The sequence below is a fragment of the Rhamphochromis sp. 'chilingali' genome, assembly GCF_963969265.1.
Source record: "Rhamphochromis sp. 'chilingali' genome assembly, chromosome: 2".
In the NCBI taxonomy this organism is placed as follows: Eukaryota; Metazoa; Chordata; class Actinopteri; order Cichliformes; family Cichlidae; genus Rhamphochromis; species Rhamphochromis sp. 'chilingali'.
The window spans coordinates 61,860,921-61,877,386 of NC_137930.1; the positions used below are offsets into that span (position 1 = coordinate 61,860,921).

The following is a 16,466-nucleotide window of genomic DNA, read 5'->3' on the forward strand; positions in this document are numbered from 1 at the left end:
AGCTGGAGCTGCTTTTATTTGAACTCATTTATCACAAAAGAGAAAACACATTAATAGAGGAAAGGGGAGGACGAGTCACAGATATCCTCGGTCCTGCTATGTTTTCTGAAGCGTCTCATTCTGTGGCTTGGAGCCACTGCTGGATGAAACACGAGTCGACTTTTCAGGAATGGAAGAGAACCTGCTTTAATTTTGCAGCTGTAACTTGGAGTGTTTTACAACAATTTGTAAGCAGCTCCACAGCGACAGTCGGGCTCCCTGGCTGCATAAAAGTCACTTTTTTTTTTTTTGCCTTTTTTAGGTTGTAATTTGTACTCACACTGCTGCTTGGCTAAAGTAGCAGCTAACAGACACACACACACACACATTTTGTTGCTGTTTCTCCCTCTCATGTTAACTTTGGGCAGAAAAAACAGGCTATGTGGTCAATCAAATTTAACTTTCAGTTGATCTCCAGTGATTAACAAGGCAAAAAAAACTTTAGATAAAATGATCATAATGCAACATTTTGTTTTATTATGCTGTTAGTGGTTTGTCTTTCAGTGCACCGTTTCCTAGCTGCACTTCCTGCCGGGCTGTAGAAGGTTTGCTATAGAAACTAATAGTGTCAGTTGAATTATGATTATGGTACAAAAATTCCCTTGTCAGAGGAAACTTTCAATAAATCTGACTTTTGTCCAACAAATTACTATTTTTCATCCATCTCACCCTATCTCTAGCATCCTCCCACATCACACCAACCCTCTGTCCTCCTTCATTCACAAACCTCCTCTGAGGTTGTCTTCTTTTACTCCTGCCTGGCAGCTCCATCTTCAACATCCTTTGACAATCCTTCCTCTGCACATGTACAAACAAGCTCAACTTTGCCTCTCTAACTTTGTCTCCAAACCGCTCAACCTGAGCTGTCAATTTACTTGCAACCTCCAGCTCCTACAGTGATGGTGATAACTTTAGTTTGATCTTTTCTTACAGGTACCAGAATAATAACATGATTTTCCATTGCAGATGTAACCATGATCATTCCATACACATTGCAGTTTGTTGCTTATTCTAGAGTTGTGCTCAAGGTAATTAAAGGTTAAAAGCTACAGCCAGCGCGAGTCTGGCTGATCTATGGAGGGCAAAGGCTTTGAGCTTGGAAGGCCGCACGCGCTTACACAGCACTTATAAGATGTTATTCTTGGTGATTTTGTGCTTAGTCATGTTTTAATATGTTTTAAGTAGAAGTAGCTGATCCAGCAATATTCATTTAATATTATATACTTGATTTAGAGCAATACACACTGATGGTCTTAACAAATGAAAGAGTCCTTGTAGCTGCCATGTTGTGTCTTAGCAGGGTACAGACGGTTCCAGGAGCAGTCAGCGTCTGTCTAATATATCTATCTATATCTATCTATCTATCCTTCCCGAGGGCAGACGCTGACTGCTCCTGGAACCGTCTGTACCCTGCTAAGACACAACATGGCAGCTACATATATATCCACATATATATCCACAGTTCCTCCGCACACACGCGTTAGTTCCACAGCAAAATACACACAGGGGATTCTTTCGAAACTGCCAAGGTTCAACGTTCCAGCGGTGAGCTGCTCAGTGCCACTGCCTTAAATAGCAGCTGGGGAAATCAGCCAGATCAGCAGCAGGTGGACACAATCACACAGGTGCGTGGGCCAAGAGCGAGAGCCCGTAACGAGCTCCACCCAGGCAGAGAGGAGGAGGAGAGACAAAGAAAACAAAAACTAACAACAACAAAACCAGGGGTCCGTTCTTCGTACCTCGCTCACTACATCCAAGATCAAATGACACATCCAAGATCAAATCATCGCGCTAACTTTGAGCTCGCTATTCTGGTTCTCCGAACACACCTGTTGTTGACGATTAGTATAGCTGGATGAAGTAATGTGAGATCACTGGGTGGCTTAACAGGGGCTACGCATCGATAGTAGAAACATTGATCGGCAACCCTCTGATTGGTCGGCGAAAATGTCGAAGGAGCGCGCTTGGTATTTCTCGGCAGCAGAGCAAGAACTCTTGATTGAGGGATTTCAGGAGTTTCAGAGTTTAATTAAAACTCAAGGGAACACTGCAAAGGCTGCAAAAGCAAGGAGGGCTTGCAGAAAGTTGCTGACAAATTAAACTTGTAAGTAATTTAATAATAATAATGATAATGGAGTGGATTGATATAGCGCTTTTCAAGGCACCCAAAGCGCTTTACAATGCCACTATTCATTCACTCTCACATTCACACACTGGTGGAAGCAGCTACGGTTGTAGCCACAGCTGCCCTGGGGCAGACTGACTGAAGCCAGGCTACCATATCGCGTCATCGGCCCCTCTGGCCAACACCAGTAGGCGGTAGGGTAAATTTATTATATTATATTATATTACATTATATCCTCTTTCACATTAGAGCCACGACAGGACCCACTAGAACATGGGAACAAATAAAAGTGAAATATAAGAATATTCTACAGAATAGTAATATTTATCACTTATATTGCTTTTAGTCTCTTGGAAAGAGACCCTGAAATAATCTGTTTGTTTGTTTATAACAGCAACCAAGAAAAGGGCAGAGCAAAAAAAGACAGGTGGTGGTCCTGCACCCCCTCGTCAACAAGTTGGTTAGGTAAATAATACCCTCACGGGAAAACCGATATCTCTCTATGAGCACACTGTCGCGCTGAGCTAAAGGATCCTGTCTGTCCCGCAATATACGCTGAATTCTGAGGACTCTCCCTATCAATCTTGCACCTTCCGCAATGGGTTGCTCGCGTATACGGACAGGACATGGCTGCAACAGGCTTCCCAAATCCACCTTCACTTTTATAGCCGTGGTCTCCCATCTTGATTACACAAAGTAATTTGCAATTACTACTCTGAAATATGAATTACATCTGAAATAATCAAATACATGTAATAGAATAATTAATAGTACATTTCCCTTTTTTTAGGAAATGACCTGTATGTATCTGTATGGAATCAATAAAAAGGATCAAGTGCTGCATTATCTTTAGTTACATTGATGTTATTTATTTATGGAAAAACAGTGGTCAAATATCGCTGTTGCTTTCGTATACATGAAGCGGACATGTCTGAGTGGCCGCGATCTAATCTTGTTTACATAAAGTAAACCTGCTCCCGAGCAGGTTTACGCTTACGGATCTGTTGCTATGACAGCAAGTCCCGGATGAGCTTCGGAGAACCGAACGATCCAAGATCACGCGAAATCGTCAACAATCTAATCCAGCTAACTTACTTAGCGAGGTACGAAGAACGGGCCCCTGTAGCCAGCGTGGGCCAACCAGAGAGACACGGGGACCGTGACAAGATCTTTCAGATAAGATGTGCCTACAATAAAAAACCCGTCAGCCTCCCCCACCAACAAATTGGCTGGAGAGGTGGTCAGAGACAAAGGAATGTCTTTGATCCTATAGTTTCAACTAAGATTTACAAATTTAAGTAGCACAATGACAACATTTAACAATTTGACTCCAACACAGTCTAAAAGAGCTTCATCTGCATCTGACAGCAATATCAATATAACTCTTTGGAATTCTGTTTATGATCATCTGGAACTGAGAACATTTCGATACACAGACCATAATGTTCTAGACTTAGAAAAGGATATAGACCCAGAAAATAATTTCTTCTACAACATCAGCAATAACTGCTGCTGCTTCACCGATGAACAGTTTAATTATAAAAAGTGTAAGGAAGCAAATAAAGGTCCCTATATATATGAATAACAGAAATCCTTAAATATATATAATTTTGAGGACCCTGATTTTAAAAATTCAATGCGAAGATAAGTTTAGCCGCTTTTGGAAGAGGCGAACGTTTCAGTCCGATTGAGTGTTACAGACACCCGTGCACCCACGCGTCCTCGGATGAGCTGAATACTGATTCACGGAGCCGGGCCACGCAGTGACCACGGCGTGGCACATGACTTTAAATCAGAAGGCATGTGGATGTAAACGTCGTTACATGAAGAGCGTTTTAGGCACAACAGTTTCAGCTTTCAGGAGGATTATCGGCACCCGCTGCCACTTTGTGCTTAATGGACAAAAGGAGGGAACGATCAGGGTGGGGGGCTGGTGGCAGGCAGTGGAGGTATGTGGTCAGGTCAGCTGGGATCCTGTTGGAGGATTTATTAATACATTTTCAGGTCTTGCATCTTTTGATTCTGTCCACATTTTTTGGCAGTTCTTGGGATTCGTGCTGGGGTGGTTTGCTTCCCGCTCACTTGAAAGATCAAAGTCACACAGGAACTCGGAGCACTGAGGTGCAGCGCTCTGTCTGCGTCCATTTATTATTCGGTAAACGCCTTCCACCCACGCTTCAAGAAACATCTCCAGAGATGACAGAAGAGCGGGAACTGTCTGCAATCAGTCCTCAGTCCCAGATGTTCAGTTAGGCCACAGCCTGAGCGGCCTCGGGTACGAGGGAGGAGAAGAAGGTTTTGAAGAAAACCCAGGCCGTCCAGCTGCTGGTTCATCCTGCTGTCTGTCGGCGTGCTCACCTGCCTGAGGAGACACACACACACGTCACACATCAGCCTGCAGCACTTAATTCACCCACTACAGCAAACATCAGGGCCTGTGTGCAGGTTAGAGACTCGACCTGACCCTGGTCTCTCTGCTAGCTCATTTCAAAAACATTCAGTCTTTTCTCAGTGTGCAGCATTTAGCTGGAGTTTCATCAAATGTAGGGAAAAGTGGACAAGAGAGAAAAATGATGAGTTTCTTACTGGATTCAGGTTTGGGTTCCTGTTCTGGTTCTGCTGGTTCTCGGGGGGCTGCAGCTGGTTGGGTTCTGGGACCTGCACTCTCCTTCTGAAGGGAAACCAGCCGACGGTGTGTCTGGAAAACAAGGCAGGAAATTCAGGGGTTACAAGGAAAAGCTAACTATCTATAATCCTGAAAGAAGCTCCAAAGGTTTGTAACGTCACATCGTGGTTGGATCTTCCTGCACCGTGATGCCCACATAGAGCAGCCAGTATAATGTATATAGTTACATTTTAATCTACACTCATCAATTTGTTTGCTAGAACAAATCACATCCAGCTTAAACAAACCTGGATCTGATTTTATTCTGTTTACAAAGTAGCTGTACAAGCTGTACAAACTCAGCATCAAACGGTCCATTTCAAAGAAACTGGGACGTACCATTTTGTCTGTAAAGACTTTGTGTTCGCACTCTGATGATGACGACAAGCTCCTCTATTCGTGCCTGCAACGCTCCAAGGCTGCCATCAGTTTGATCACTTTCTAAGTGAGAGGAATATTAATCAGAACACAGGATGAGTAACAGTCACCAAACTACAGTGGACTCTGTAATCACTGACTTGATGACATTCATTATAAGACATCTGGAGCCTGCATGTGCTGCATTATCATTAGATAACAAGTATGTTGGTGTTCAGGTTTATAAAACCAACTAGTACGACATCATTTCAACCCAGGTTCTATCCAATTTGATGAAACGCAACAACTCTGCCATAAATTCTGCTTTTACAAGGCTTATTTTTCATTGTTTGTTGACACTGTCGTAATTCTACCTTAAGTTCTTTAATGAGGCCATGGTGGGTCCTGTTGTTATACACGAGTGCATTATATTGAGACTCACCTTCAGCCCATTTCTACACATCGGCCACCCATTGCTGCAGTGTGTCGTCTTCTACACCCAGCTCATTTCTGGTCGCATTCAGGCTCTCCACTTGTTCTCTAAGGATCCTTATGATCTAAGAATACATTAATAAATGTCATTCATATTGACATTAAAAGAGTACGGGTGTTTTTCCCCCATTACCCCACACATTAAAATGATTTTTGAAAAGAAATCACCTTTAGATATCTCTGGCTCAAAGTGCAGCCCAGTTGTTCCACTTTCCTTTTGTTCCAGCCCAAAGCCAGGAGGGTCAGCATGTCTGTTCGCCCTGCATTTCAGTTAGTATACAAATAAGAATGAATGAGCAGGAGACTGAGTGGAATCTCACACACAGACACATACCTAATTTAGACATGTACTTCGTTGTGATGGCCGCCCTAGACAGGAAACTGTTTACTTGTTCCACCTCTTCTCCAACTGTTGAACCGGCCCCATCCTCAAACGCACCTCCCCATTTGATCTATAGAAAGGAGGTCACAATACATGACTGCTGAATTCATTCAACCTTATAACAAAATGTCTCAAACTAATCCAAAATTACAAGCTGCAGTATACCTCGCATTTCCAAGTGTGAGCCTTTGCATGCATGACGGAGAGAAAAGGACGCATTGACAAGAGGTTCCTCAGCTCAGGGCACTGCTGAGCCACCTTGGTTAAATAGGGGAAATATTTACAGGCCACATCGGAGCAAAGGAACGTAATATGTCCTGGGAAGCTAGCTGCCAACTTCCTCTGGAGAAAAAGAGGGTAAGCAAAGATCTCCCCTCGAAACATGTTCAATGCAGCTAAGAGGACTCCGTGGTGACAAACAGCTATTTCCACGCCCTCTTCATCCAACTTCCCAGTGGACTTTTTGGACGACTCCTTTGCTGCAGTCCAAGATGAAGATCCGCACAACCCTTTCCCTGGGACCTATACACCCAAAGATTTTAACATAAAAGACTCGGCATGATTAAGCCCTATCAGGGACAAACTTTTTAAAACAAATGCATAACAATTAGCTGAATTAGCCTTAAGTTACACGAGACCTCATATCTCCCCAGGACAGCACTGACAACACAAAATAAAAATCATGTTGTTGTTTTTTTTTTTTTTAAATACACATGGTGACAAAATTAAGTACACATTAAGATAAAGTAAAGTAAACAGTATTACGACAACACTAAGAGAAAAATAAAATAAATATCCATCCATCCATATATGTATACACACACACACACACACACACACACACACACACACACACACACACACACACACACACACACACACACACACACACACGTATGTGTATATGGTTATGGCATTAACGTCATTTTAACAAGATTAACGCTAACAGCACTAATATACATGTGTATCTTACATGATTTGTGTGTCTCTGGATGTATTTCACAAACTCAGAATCTTCCTCATCTTTTTCAATGAAGACACCTTCAAAGTTCCCCTGCTCTGAAGTGCTGAACGAACACAGTGACAGTTGTTTGAAAAGAAACATTAAAATACATTTTTCTACAAATCCATATTTGACTTATGTACACAATGCATAACGTACCTTGCATTAGACTGAAAGCGATAAAGCTTGCGGTTTCCATCAACTGAGACGGCAAGCATGTCTGGAGTGCAGGCAGGGCAGCTAAAGCATGGCTCCTTGCACATCCTGTCCACCTCAAACTTTACAGCACTCCACTCCAAGAAACTTTTACTGAAGGCATCAGCTGATATTCGGCCAGTCTTTTACATAGAGGACATACAACAGAATATTCAAGGACAGTCATCATAAACATTGATTTACACAATTTCCTTAAACTTGGCAAATTTAGAAACTCACCCTTCCAAAATGGCTGTTCGTTCATCCAGCACTTTGACAAATGCCTTAAGTGACATCCCTGGTGCAGCCTTCTTAATGTCATAGAAAGACTGAAAGACATCCATTGAAAACAGGGTGCAGAAATTTAAGGTGCCAGGCCAATATCCACTACCCAGGATGTCCTTAACTGAGGGGGACCACATTAGGCCACAGCTGGTGCAGCTCACCACTGGCAGTGCAAGGTTATAACGGCCTTTAGAAAGGATCAGGATAAATTCAGTCATGGCTCAAAGCATTCATTTTTTTCATGTTGTTTTCAAATCGGTCTGGTAAATCCAAATGACCTTTGACAGGTGCCCACATATACTGCGGGCCGAGGGTAATTCAAACCAAGATAGCAATGCACAATTTGCAATAAAACCTCCAAACTAGGGCTGCCACAAACGATTATTTTGATAGTCGACTAGTCACCGATTATTTTTGCGATTAGTCGACTAATCAGATCATCATCCATTGGACGTAAAGCGTACAGCTTATTGCACCAGCAGCGTCTGCTCTTATATAACTATCATTAGCTTACAGCTTTAAGTGTTTAAGGTACGTGCTAACTAAAAATAAAGACAAGATGATAGTTTATTAAATTTTAATGAAATTAGCAGATTGTCTCGGTGGAGTTTAATAAACTCCTTGCTATCTAAAATATAACAGGACACCGGAGTAAATTCTCGAGCATCTCACATAGGGCTGGGTATCGTCACTGATTTCTAGAATCGATTCAATTCCGATTCACAAGGTCCCGAATCGATTCGATCCACGATTCGATTTAATTCGATTCTATTTAAATCTGGGAAATTTTGACAGTCAGAAATATTATAATTCAGATCAGTACATTTACATATTTTTGTATCAATAAAAAGGAAGCTGACACACGCAAGACTTTATCACAGGTGTGAGCGTCACAGCAGAGGCCTTTGTGTCAAAGTAGCTGAAGATAAAACACAGAAAAACATGAAGGTGATTTTCCTGGCCTGGGATTTTATAAAAATATTCTGCAGTACATCAAAAACGAAAGAAAACCATTAATCAATATATGAACATTACCTCTGAAGTTACAGCGGTTTTATTAGAGACACGGTTAAGCGTTTTGCATTTTGAATAATTTTAAAAAGTTTAAATTTGTTCAGTATTGAACGGCAGAAATTAGGTTTTCTTTTCGGAAAATGTAAAAGGGAAAAAAAACAGCAGCTGACAGCCTGTAAACAACAGTAGACTGGTGTGTAACAAGCAAGCCAATAATGAAGAAAGGGAAACTGTTCTTGAAGTACAGAGAGAGAGAGAGAGAGGGAGAGAGAGAGAGCTGCGCATCGCGGTGGAAGCAAAACAGTGAAAGTCAGAGTGAATTCATGACGATGTTTATGTAAAGCGTTTGGATCTTCTTTTGCTGCTGGTTCGGTCAATATTGTTTGGAGAGAGATCAAACTAACAGCTTTAGAATCGGCTCATTAAGGGCGTGAACACAAAGCGCGATTCAAAGAATCAGCGCGCTGTCGGCTTTCACCCCCACCGTGAGAAAGGCAACATCTAACAGATTCTGATCCGCGGGTCGTGCTGTGTGTTTAAGTCTATGTGCAGAATCCGTGTACCTGCTCTCATTTACTGTCTTAGCTGTTTGGTGGTTCTTGAAATTTTGTGAGATGTCACCAGAGATTCTGGCATTTCGGGCAAAATAAATTTATATTAAAAAAATCGATTCAGGATTTTAATGAATCGATTTTACGTTATCCAAGCCAGAATCGATTTTAATCGATGAATCGATTATAAAAACCCACCCCTAATCTCACACTTCTGATAATCAGCTGTCTGCTTGATGTTTATTCAGCTGTGTAAAAACTATAACTTTAATCTCAGCCAAACCGATTTACTCAGGAACAAATAAAATACTGAAAAAAGCCAAATAACATTTGGAAGTTATCCACCAAGTGACTTCTATATCATGTTTAACCTGAGTAGCGAAATTTGCCGGGAGTCCGGTGTTCTCACGGCTCTTGAGCCTAGCCCCCGGTTAGCTATCGAGCTAGTGGGTAACAGACGTCTCCGAAAACGTAGGAGCACTTTTGAAAATATGTGGTGTCTTGATAAACTGAGCAGATATTTGAGGTTTACACAGCTACATTCTCGCCTGAAAATATGTTAAACGTTTATTTTGTGACCCAGAAAGAATAATAAGAGTAATATTAAAACTAACTAGCTGCCGCCATTGTTGGAAACTGAGCTGGGCCGCGCTATGAATTCTGGGACACAGCTTCTTCTTCTTCTTCTTCGGGGTTTAACGGCAGCTGGCATCCTTGTACATGCAGTGCTGCCATCTTCTGTTTCAGTCCGTTATTACACTCTTAAATCCTACTACTTATACCTGCGTCTTTTGGGATCTTACAAAGCTTCAAACGACGCGTCGACTATTAAATCAGTCGTCGACGATTTTGATAGTCGACGTAATCGTGACTAGTTGACTAATCGTGGCAGCCATACTCCAAACACATCTATTGTGTATGTAGTGTGTGACAAAAGGGCAACTTACCATTTATGGTTACAAGAGCCACAATTGCGCCGCGTGAAACCTCAACGTTACCTGCTGGGCAGTCACACACATGTTCTGGCCTTTGCACAGGCAACAGCCGAACTAACATTAAAACACACAATATATATATAAAAAGGAATTGGAAATTAACTGATACACAACAAATATACAATAACAGCACCCACTCATAGTACATAGCAAGAAATGCATAAGACTTAAAAACCGTACCTAAACTGTGATGAAGGCTGCAAAAACCCTCCTGTTACTGCCTCTCTGTTGTGCAGGACAAAGCGTGTGTGAACTGCAATATCACAGTCAGCACAAAGGAATGGGAGAGGCAGGCAGTCCAGACACCTCACAACTACTTGTTTGCCACACTGACACACACGGTGTGACTGTGGATCCAGAGTAGCTAACATATTATCTATAAGACAAGGCCTGGCCTCTTTCCACTTTTGCGAGGACACCATATTTCTGATCGCCCAGTGAGTAGCAGCTGACTCAGACGACGTCTCACAAGTCATGGCTGCGTCCTCTTCTCCATCCTCCAACAACTGAAGGAGCTCCTGACGAAGCACCTCAGTTCCATACACTAACAGAAAAAAAATAAAGGAAGAAACTCTTCCACAAAGTGAAAAACACTCTAGGCAGTATGTTTCTTAGGACTGCACAAAAGCCCTGCCTAACTCAACTATAACAACAAATATAAAAGTAAACAGAAATCACAACATATACAAGAAGGTAAAGTACCTTTTGTTGGGTTGACACTGGCAACATAACTAGGTTCTTCACGTGGACATTGATGCTGCTCTCTGGACACTGGGAGGAAAAAAAGAGATTGAAGAATATTTACTTACTGAAATTCTTTGGTGAAAACAAGTTGTGAGATAAAATCATTGGTTGTGTGAACACTGACCACGTGGCATGCAACTAGTACATCGACTGGTTGATGGTCTTTGAGGAATAAAATCTCCCTGTCTGTCTGTCACGTGTTTTCCAGCGCACTGGTCTTGGCTGAGGTTCACTCTGTGCATCATTCTACGCAATTAACAAGGAAAAAAGGGAACACCTAAAATACAGTCCATAAAGCAAAGATTATCAAACATCTTAAGTTAACCAACTTAATTTGACATAAACTTATATATACACATATATAAAAAAAATTCAAATAATATAACGTTTACTCCGTACAAAATATTAGACAAGCGTGTTCCCTCTTTAACAACTGTTTCCACTAAAAATGTTACCTGCATATCTTGAAGGAGTTCGTCAGCAGCCTGAAGCTCTTCCTCCAGCTCGGGATCCTCTGAATCGCTCATTTTCAAGCTAAAGAGGAAAGAGATTTTTGCAGAACTCTGTGACATAAACGCATAACTAACGCAACTCAAATGATTTTCAGTCTTGGCGCTCCAGTTAACGTTAGCAATTAACGTTAGCATCATCAGTTTATAAAAAGCTAGCAGAACTCTAATGCAAAAACTGCTTTACGCACCATGTGAGGGTATTTTGCAGCACACAAGTCCTTTAACGTTTGTAATAGATTTAATCCATCATCGTTGGATTAAATGGCTAATGCTGCAGTAGCCACGTGTAGTCGTTACCAAGCAAGCATAGTCACCTCTGTTTGTTTGAAGCTTTTATGAAAAACAAACTTTGAAACACACATCAAGATCCATCCATCCATCCACCCATCCATTCGCTTCCGCTTATCCTTTTCAGGGTCGCGGGGGGCGCTGGAGCCTATCCCAGCTGACATAGGGCGAAAGGCGGGATACACCCTGGACAGGTCGCCAGTCTGTCGCAGGGCTAACACATAGGGACAGACAACCATTCACACTCACATTCACACCTAGTGGCAATTTGGATTATCCAATTAACCTATCCCCACAAGCTGCATGTCTTTGGACGGTGGGAGGAAGCCGGAGTACCCAGAGGGAACCCACGCAAACACGGGGAGAACTTGCAAACTCCACACAGAAAGACCCCAGCCTGATGGTGGAATTGAACTCAGGACCTTCTTGCTGTGCGGCAACAGTGCTAACCACCGTGCTGCCCTATTACTTTAAATATGTATTTTTTACATACCTGCATTAGAATCAATCAGTTCCGCCTCATTTTCTTATTCTTATAAATGGGTCTCTCCATTCTCCCATCATCCTTTGCTTACACAGGTTGCATCTGATTGGTTGGAGCCGAGCACATCCAAAACTAACAGGAGTGGTGGATGAATCTATAAATGTGTTTTACGTGTGAAATGAAAATAATAAACCTAACAAAGGATTATGTACGTTAAATCTGAGCACTTTCAGCTCGTGAATCAGTTTGGAAAACACTGTGTGATGGCCACAACATGAAGCGATTTTATTGTTGCATTATCAGTGATACTTTCATGTGTTTTTGTTGAGAAATGTTAACGATGTCCATTAAAAGAAAGCATTAAATTAGGGAGAAAAACCCGTTCGCGGAGAGGGTCCCCGGTTCTCCAGTTAGATTGTGCTTCACAGCGTCATGTTTCGCTGTGACGGGGTTATTATTGGAGTAAATGGATGGCTGGAGCCTCTGCTCGAAGCGTCTCTGATCGCGCGAGCGGGTTCATATTGGAATGAATTGACAACCCACAGCGTCACATAAAAACGGGGAAGGATACCTTTAGCGTCAGCATGAGAAGTTAAGGGACGCGACAAATCATCATTATTTTACGTGTCGGGAGTGAGAACGGGTTGCCATTTCACAAGCCTCGCACTTCCGGCCTTAGCGGTCTTTGAGTACGCGGCCCTTGAGGACTTTAAGGCTGCAGACCCTGAATTGGGATACAGCCCATATGTGATAGACAACAGGAAATTCGCATGATCTGAGCATGCGCAGAATGATCCACAGCGCTCCTTTGATCTTCTCAAACGATCACTGTGACGTCATATTCTTTGCCACTATAGTGGCAAAGAATATGACGTCACAGTGTCCATAGTCTATAAATAAGAGCTCGTTTAACACAGTTTACTTTGGAGCATTTTCAGAAACCAGGAACCTTTCAAAAAGCTAATACACCGTGACACTGTGCGGTCAATTTAAAAAAAATGGCAGAGGAAAGGTTAAATAATTTACGCTCTGTACCAAACATTGATCAGCATTTTAACAGACTGAGTGGTACAACGCAGACGTTGATTACAAAGGCTCAGATAAAGGAAGAGGGTCACCTTAAGGCGATAAGGAGCCTTCGTGCTGAGGTGTGCGAGGTCCAAAGTAAGGTAGATAAACTCATGCAGGAGAACGCACAGCTTAGAAAAGACAATGCAGAACTCAAGGAAACTGTGGAGACCCATACTTGGTGGTGTAAAGTAGGCTTGGGTGTTGCCACAGTGGCCATTGTTGTTCCTGCAGCTTGCTGGGCCATCTCAAACCTCTTTGGCTGAGTGAATGTCCCGCTCTGTGGGGTCATGATTATTATCAGGGGTGCACATAAGTGGTCCGCATGCGCTGTCAAAATAAAAGACGCTCACCAGATAAGAATTTGCAATGCGTGTTTGCGTACATAAGATTTTCTGGAGGAGGAGTTTGTTTAGATCTCCTCAAGATCGCATGTGCACCTGCGGACCACTTATGTGCACCCCTGATAATAATCTGATCTTATAAAATTTTTATAAAACTTTATCTTATAAATACGCTGTGCTCTCCTTTATGTTTGATTTTATTTTGCCCCTCACCCCCCAACCAGTCATGGCAGAAGACCGCCCCTCCCTGAGCCTGGTTCTGCCAGAGGTTTCTTCCTGTTAAAAGGGAGTTTTTCCTCTCCACCGTTGCCAGAGTGCTTGCTCATAGGGGATCATTTGATTGTTGGGGCGGAATTTTTAGATTTCATTTAACTGGCTTGAACTGAAAAACCTAAAAATTCAGGTGAGGGGTTCACATAGTGGAGAGCACTACATTTGTTAACTGCACTTTTATTTGTAGATTTTGTAGTTCTTCCTACTACAAAAACTACAAATGAAAACAAGGCAGTTAGCAGCAAATGAAAATAAATAAAACACATTTAAAAAAATCTGCTACTGCTCTGTGTGTTTACTTCAATGAACATTTGTATGTTTTTGTGTTAGAAGATTATAGATTGTCCAAATATGTGAGAGTTTTTAAATCAGCACTGCATGAGATTAACTGTGACACAGACGGCTGTCGGCCTGGCGAGGGAGAGCTCCACTTCAGCCTCCAAACTGGAGCCAGTGTGTTACTCACAGAATCACAGATTTACTCACATTTACTGACAGTGGATTGTCTGATTGTTCTGTGGGGTCTTTGCAGTATTCAGCCCCTTCCGGTGACTGTTGTTGTGACTGCAGGTAACATTTGGACAAAAGTCTTATGACTCCATTTTTAGGGTTTAATTAGGTTAAATATTTAACGAGTCAATTCGAGAATTCAAGACATATTTATGACTAAAATGATAGGTGAGAACAGATGGAGGGGGAGTACATGTTTGTTTCTTCTTTTTACATTTCAGAGAAAACTAATCGGTGTAAGATATAACAACAGACGTCACTCACACATCAGAGTCCTTTTACATATTTTAATAATGGAAAATCTCTATTTTCATTGTTTGTTAAGTGCACACACTGCATGAGGTCACATATTTATAAGCATTTTTGGTTTGTTCCACAGTTTTCAGGAACCTGTTCAGTGCATCCCAGATCATGTTCTGTTGCTCTCGAGTGTTCACACAGAGTACATTCACATGCTTAACCTTGACCTTAACAATTAACAGCCTTGTCCCTGATGCTCAAATTTAAAAAAAAAGTAAGTTTCATCAATGATATGGTGAAAAGAAATCTGAACTTTATCACCTTTTGATCTGAAAAGTTACTGGTAATATATAACCTAACTTCCCCAGAAGCTGGTAAAGAAGTTGGACTCACTAGGAATAAACACAGCCCACTGCTGTTCACCCTGCTAACACATGACTGATAGAATCCACACAAACTCTGTTCAGGTGACAAATCTTTTCTAGTTTATTTAGCGACTGCTGTGTCTTGTGCTTGTACAAAGACATGTTCTGTGTTTGAACTGCCTAGGGTAGAGCAAGCTTTGTAAGTCAGTGCAGCCTCACTATGCTGCCCTCACGACACGTGACCATGTGAAGCTAGACAGCTAGCGAACAAAATAGAGGAGATCTTCCTTGGAGTTCTCGATTTGTTTTGTTTTGCTTTTTGTTGTTTTTTGTAAATGTGCATATGTTTCTATATAATGTTAAAGGATTAGTTTGGACCTTTAGAAGTCTGGTTCTGTAAAATAGTGCAGTGTCACCACGCATAATTTAGACTAGTCGCTTGACTGCAGAAACATGACTATGATCTCTTAGAAATTTATAGATATCTAAATTTTGATCATTTGGAGTTAAAGCAGACTTGTAGATATCCAAAGTAACCCTTTGGGTCTTAAAAAAGATGCTTCACCACCATGTATTAAAACACAAATACACACACACAAACGCAAGCCCCGTTTGATTCCTCTTCATTTACCAGGGACACTGTTCTGTACTTCTGCCTGGTTACTGGTTTGGGCTTAGATGCAGCAGGGTATGCATTGCATAATGATGAAGTCTAAATTAACAGTTAGATAAGATAAGATAACTCTTTGTAAATGTTCATTTTTATGCAGTCAAATGGAAAAAAGTGGTCAAAATAGTTTATATTTTACTTGTCATTGGAAAGAGTTTGTGCAATACTGCAGAATGTTATCTAGCACAATTTTGTAAAATACATATTTTACTGATTTGTTTGTGTTTTATTACTTCCATACAATTGTGTTTTGAGGTATTTTTAGAAAAATGAAAGTATTAATTACATTTGAGCAAACAATGAATATTGTAATGAGTGGTAGTGATAAATACAATGTGTATGTAGGTTAAGTTCATTGCTAATAAAAATGAAGTGTAAGATGTTTAACTACATTGCTGTCTGTGTTATTGATGAAGTCCTAAATTATCACCTTTAAAGTGGTTGTGCTAATAACATCATGTGCAGTAAGACAAGCATGGAGAAAAGCTCTGACTGGGAGAGGCTGTGAACAAATGACATAGAATAGAATAATCCTTGAATTGTCCCACAAGGGGAAATTTGGATGTAACAGTAGCAAGAAAGACACATGTACGAACAAACAGTACACAAGACACAGAACTGAAACACACACAATTTTTACATATTTACCTTAAGAACAATGCTTACCAAAAACAAAGTACTGTACTGTTATTAAATTAAATAAAGATAAGAGGCAAACCTCTGAATCAACATTAAGATTTAAGAGATGGATAGACCGTGGTAGAAAACTGAGAACAGGTCACAATTTTTTGGCTTTTTTAGGTTGTAATTTGTACTCACGCTGCTGCTTGGCTAAAGTGGCAGCTAACAGAAAAGGAAATGCTGG

General features: G+C 41.3%; 1 protein-coding gene across 9 annotated transcripts in view; it reads right to left on the bottom strand.

The window, feature by feature from the left end:
* Positions 1 to 446: 446 nt before the first annotated feature.
* Positions 447 to 16,466, bottom strand: part of LOC308383426 (uncharacterized protein) — a 43,174-nt gene continuing 27,154 nt past the window's right edge. The window contains exons 1-15 of one of the 9 annotated variants that reach the window (XM_080861373.1): positions 11,548 to 11,669; positions 11,303 to 11,381; positions 10,972 to 11,093; positions 10,806 to 10,874; positions 10,284 to 10,647; positions 7,499 to 10,157; positions 7,223 to 7,401; positions 7,034 to 7,127; positions 6,226 to 6,582; positions 6,013 to 6,130; positions 5,847 to 5,938; positions 5,629 to 5,743; positions 5,169 to 5,270; positions 4,751 to 4,862; positions 449 to 4,526 (exon numbers count right to left, since the gene is read on the bottom strand). In XM_080861373.1, the coding sequence (XP_080717499.1) occupies positions 5,642 to 5,743; positions 5,847 to 5,938; positions 6,013 to 6,130; positions 6,226 to 6,582; positions 7,034 to 7,127; positions 7,223 to 7,326 (867 nt within the window). In that variant the 5' untranslated portion in view covers positions 7,327 to 7,401; positions 7,499 to 10,157; positions 10,284 to 10,647; ... (2 more) ...; positions 11,303 to 11,381; positions 11,548 to 11,669 and the 3' untranslated portion in view covers positions 449 to 4,526; positions 4,751 to 4,862; positions 5,169 to 5,270; positions 5,629 to 5,641. Of the gene's footprint in view, positions 4,527 to 4,750; positions 4,863 to 5,168; positions 5,271 to 5,628; positions 5,744 to 5,846; positions 5,939 to 6,012; positions 6,131 to 6,225; positions 6,583 to 7,033; positions 7,128 to 7,222; positions 7,402 to 7,498; positions 10,648 to 10,805; positions 10,875 to 10,971; positions 11,125 to 11,302; positions 11,382 to 11,547; positions 11,670 to 12,140; positions 12,909 to 16,466 lie in introns of those variants that run through there. The other 8 variants (XM_080861376.1, XM_080861372.1, XM_080861371.1 and 5 more) reach the window with 8 other exon arrangements.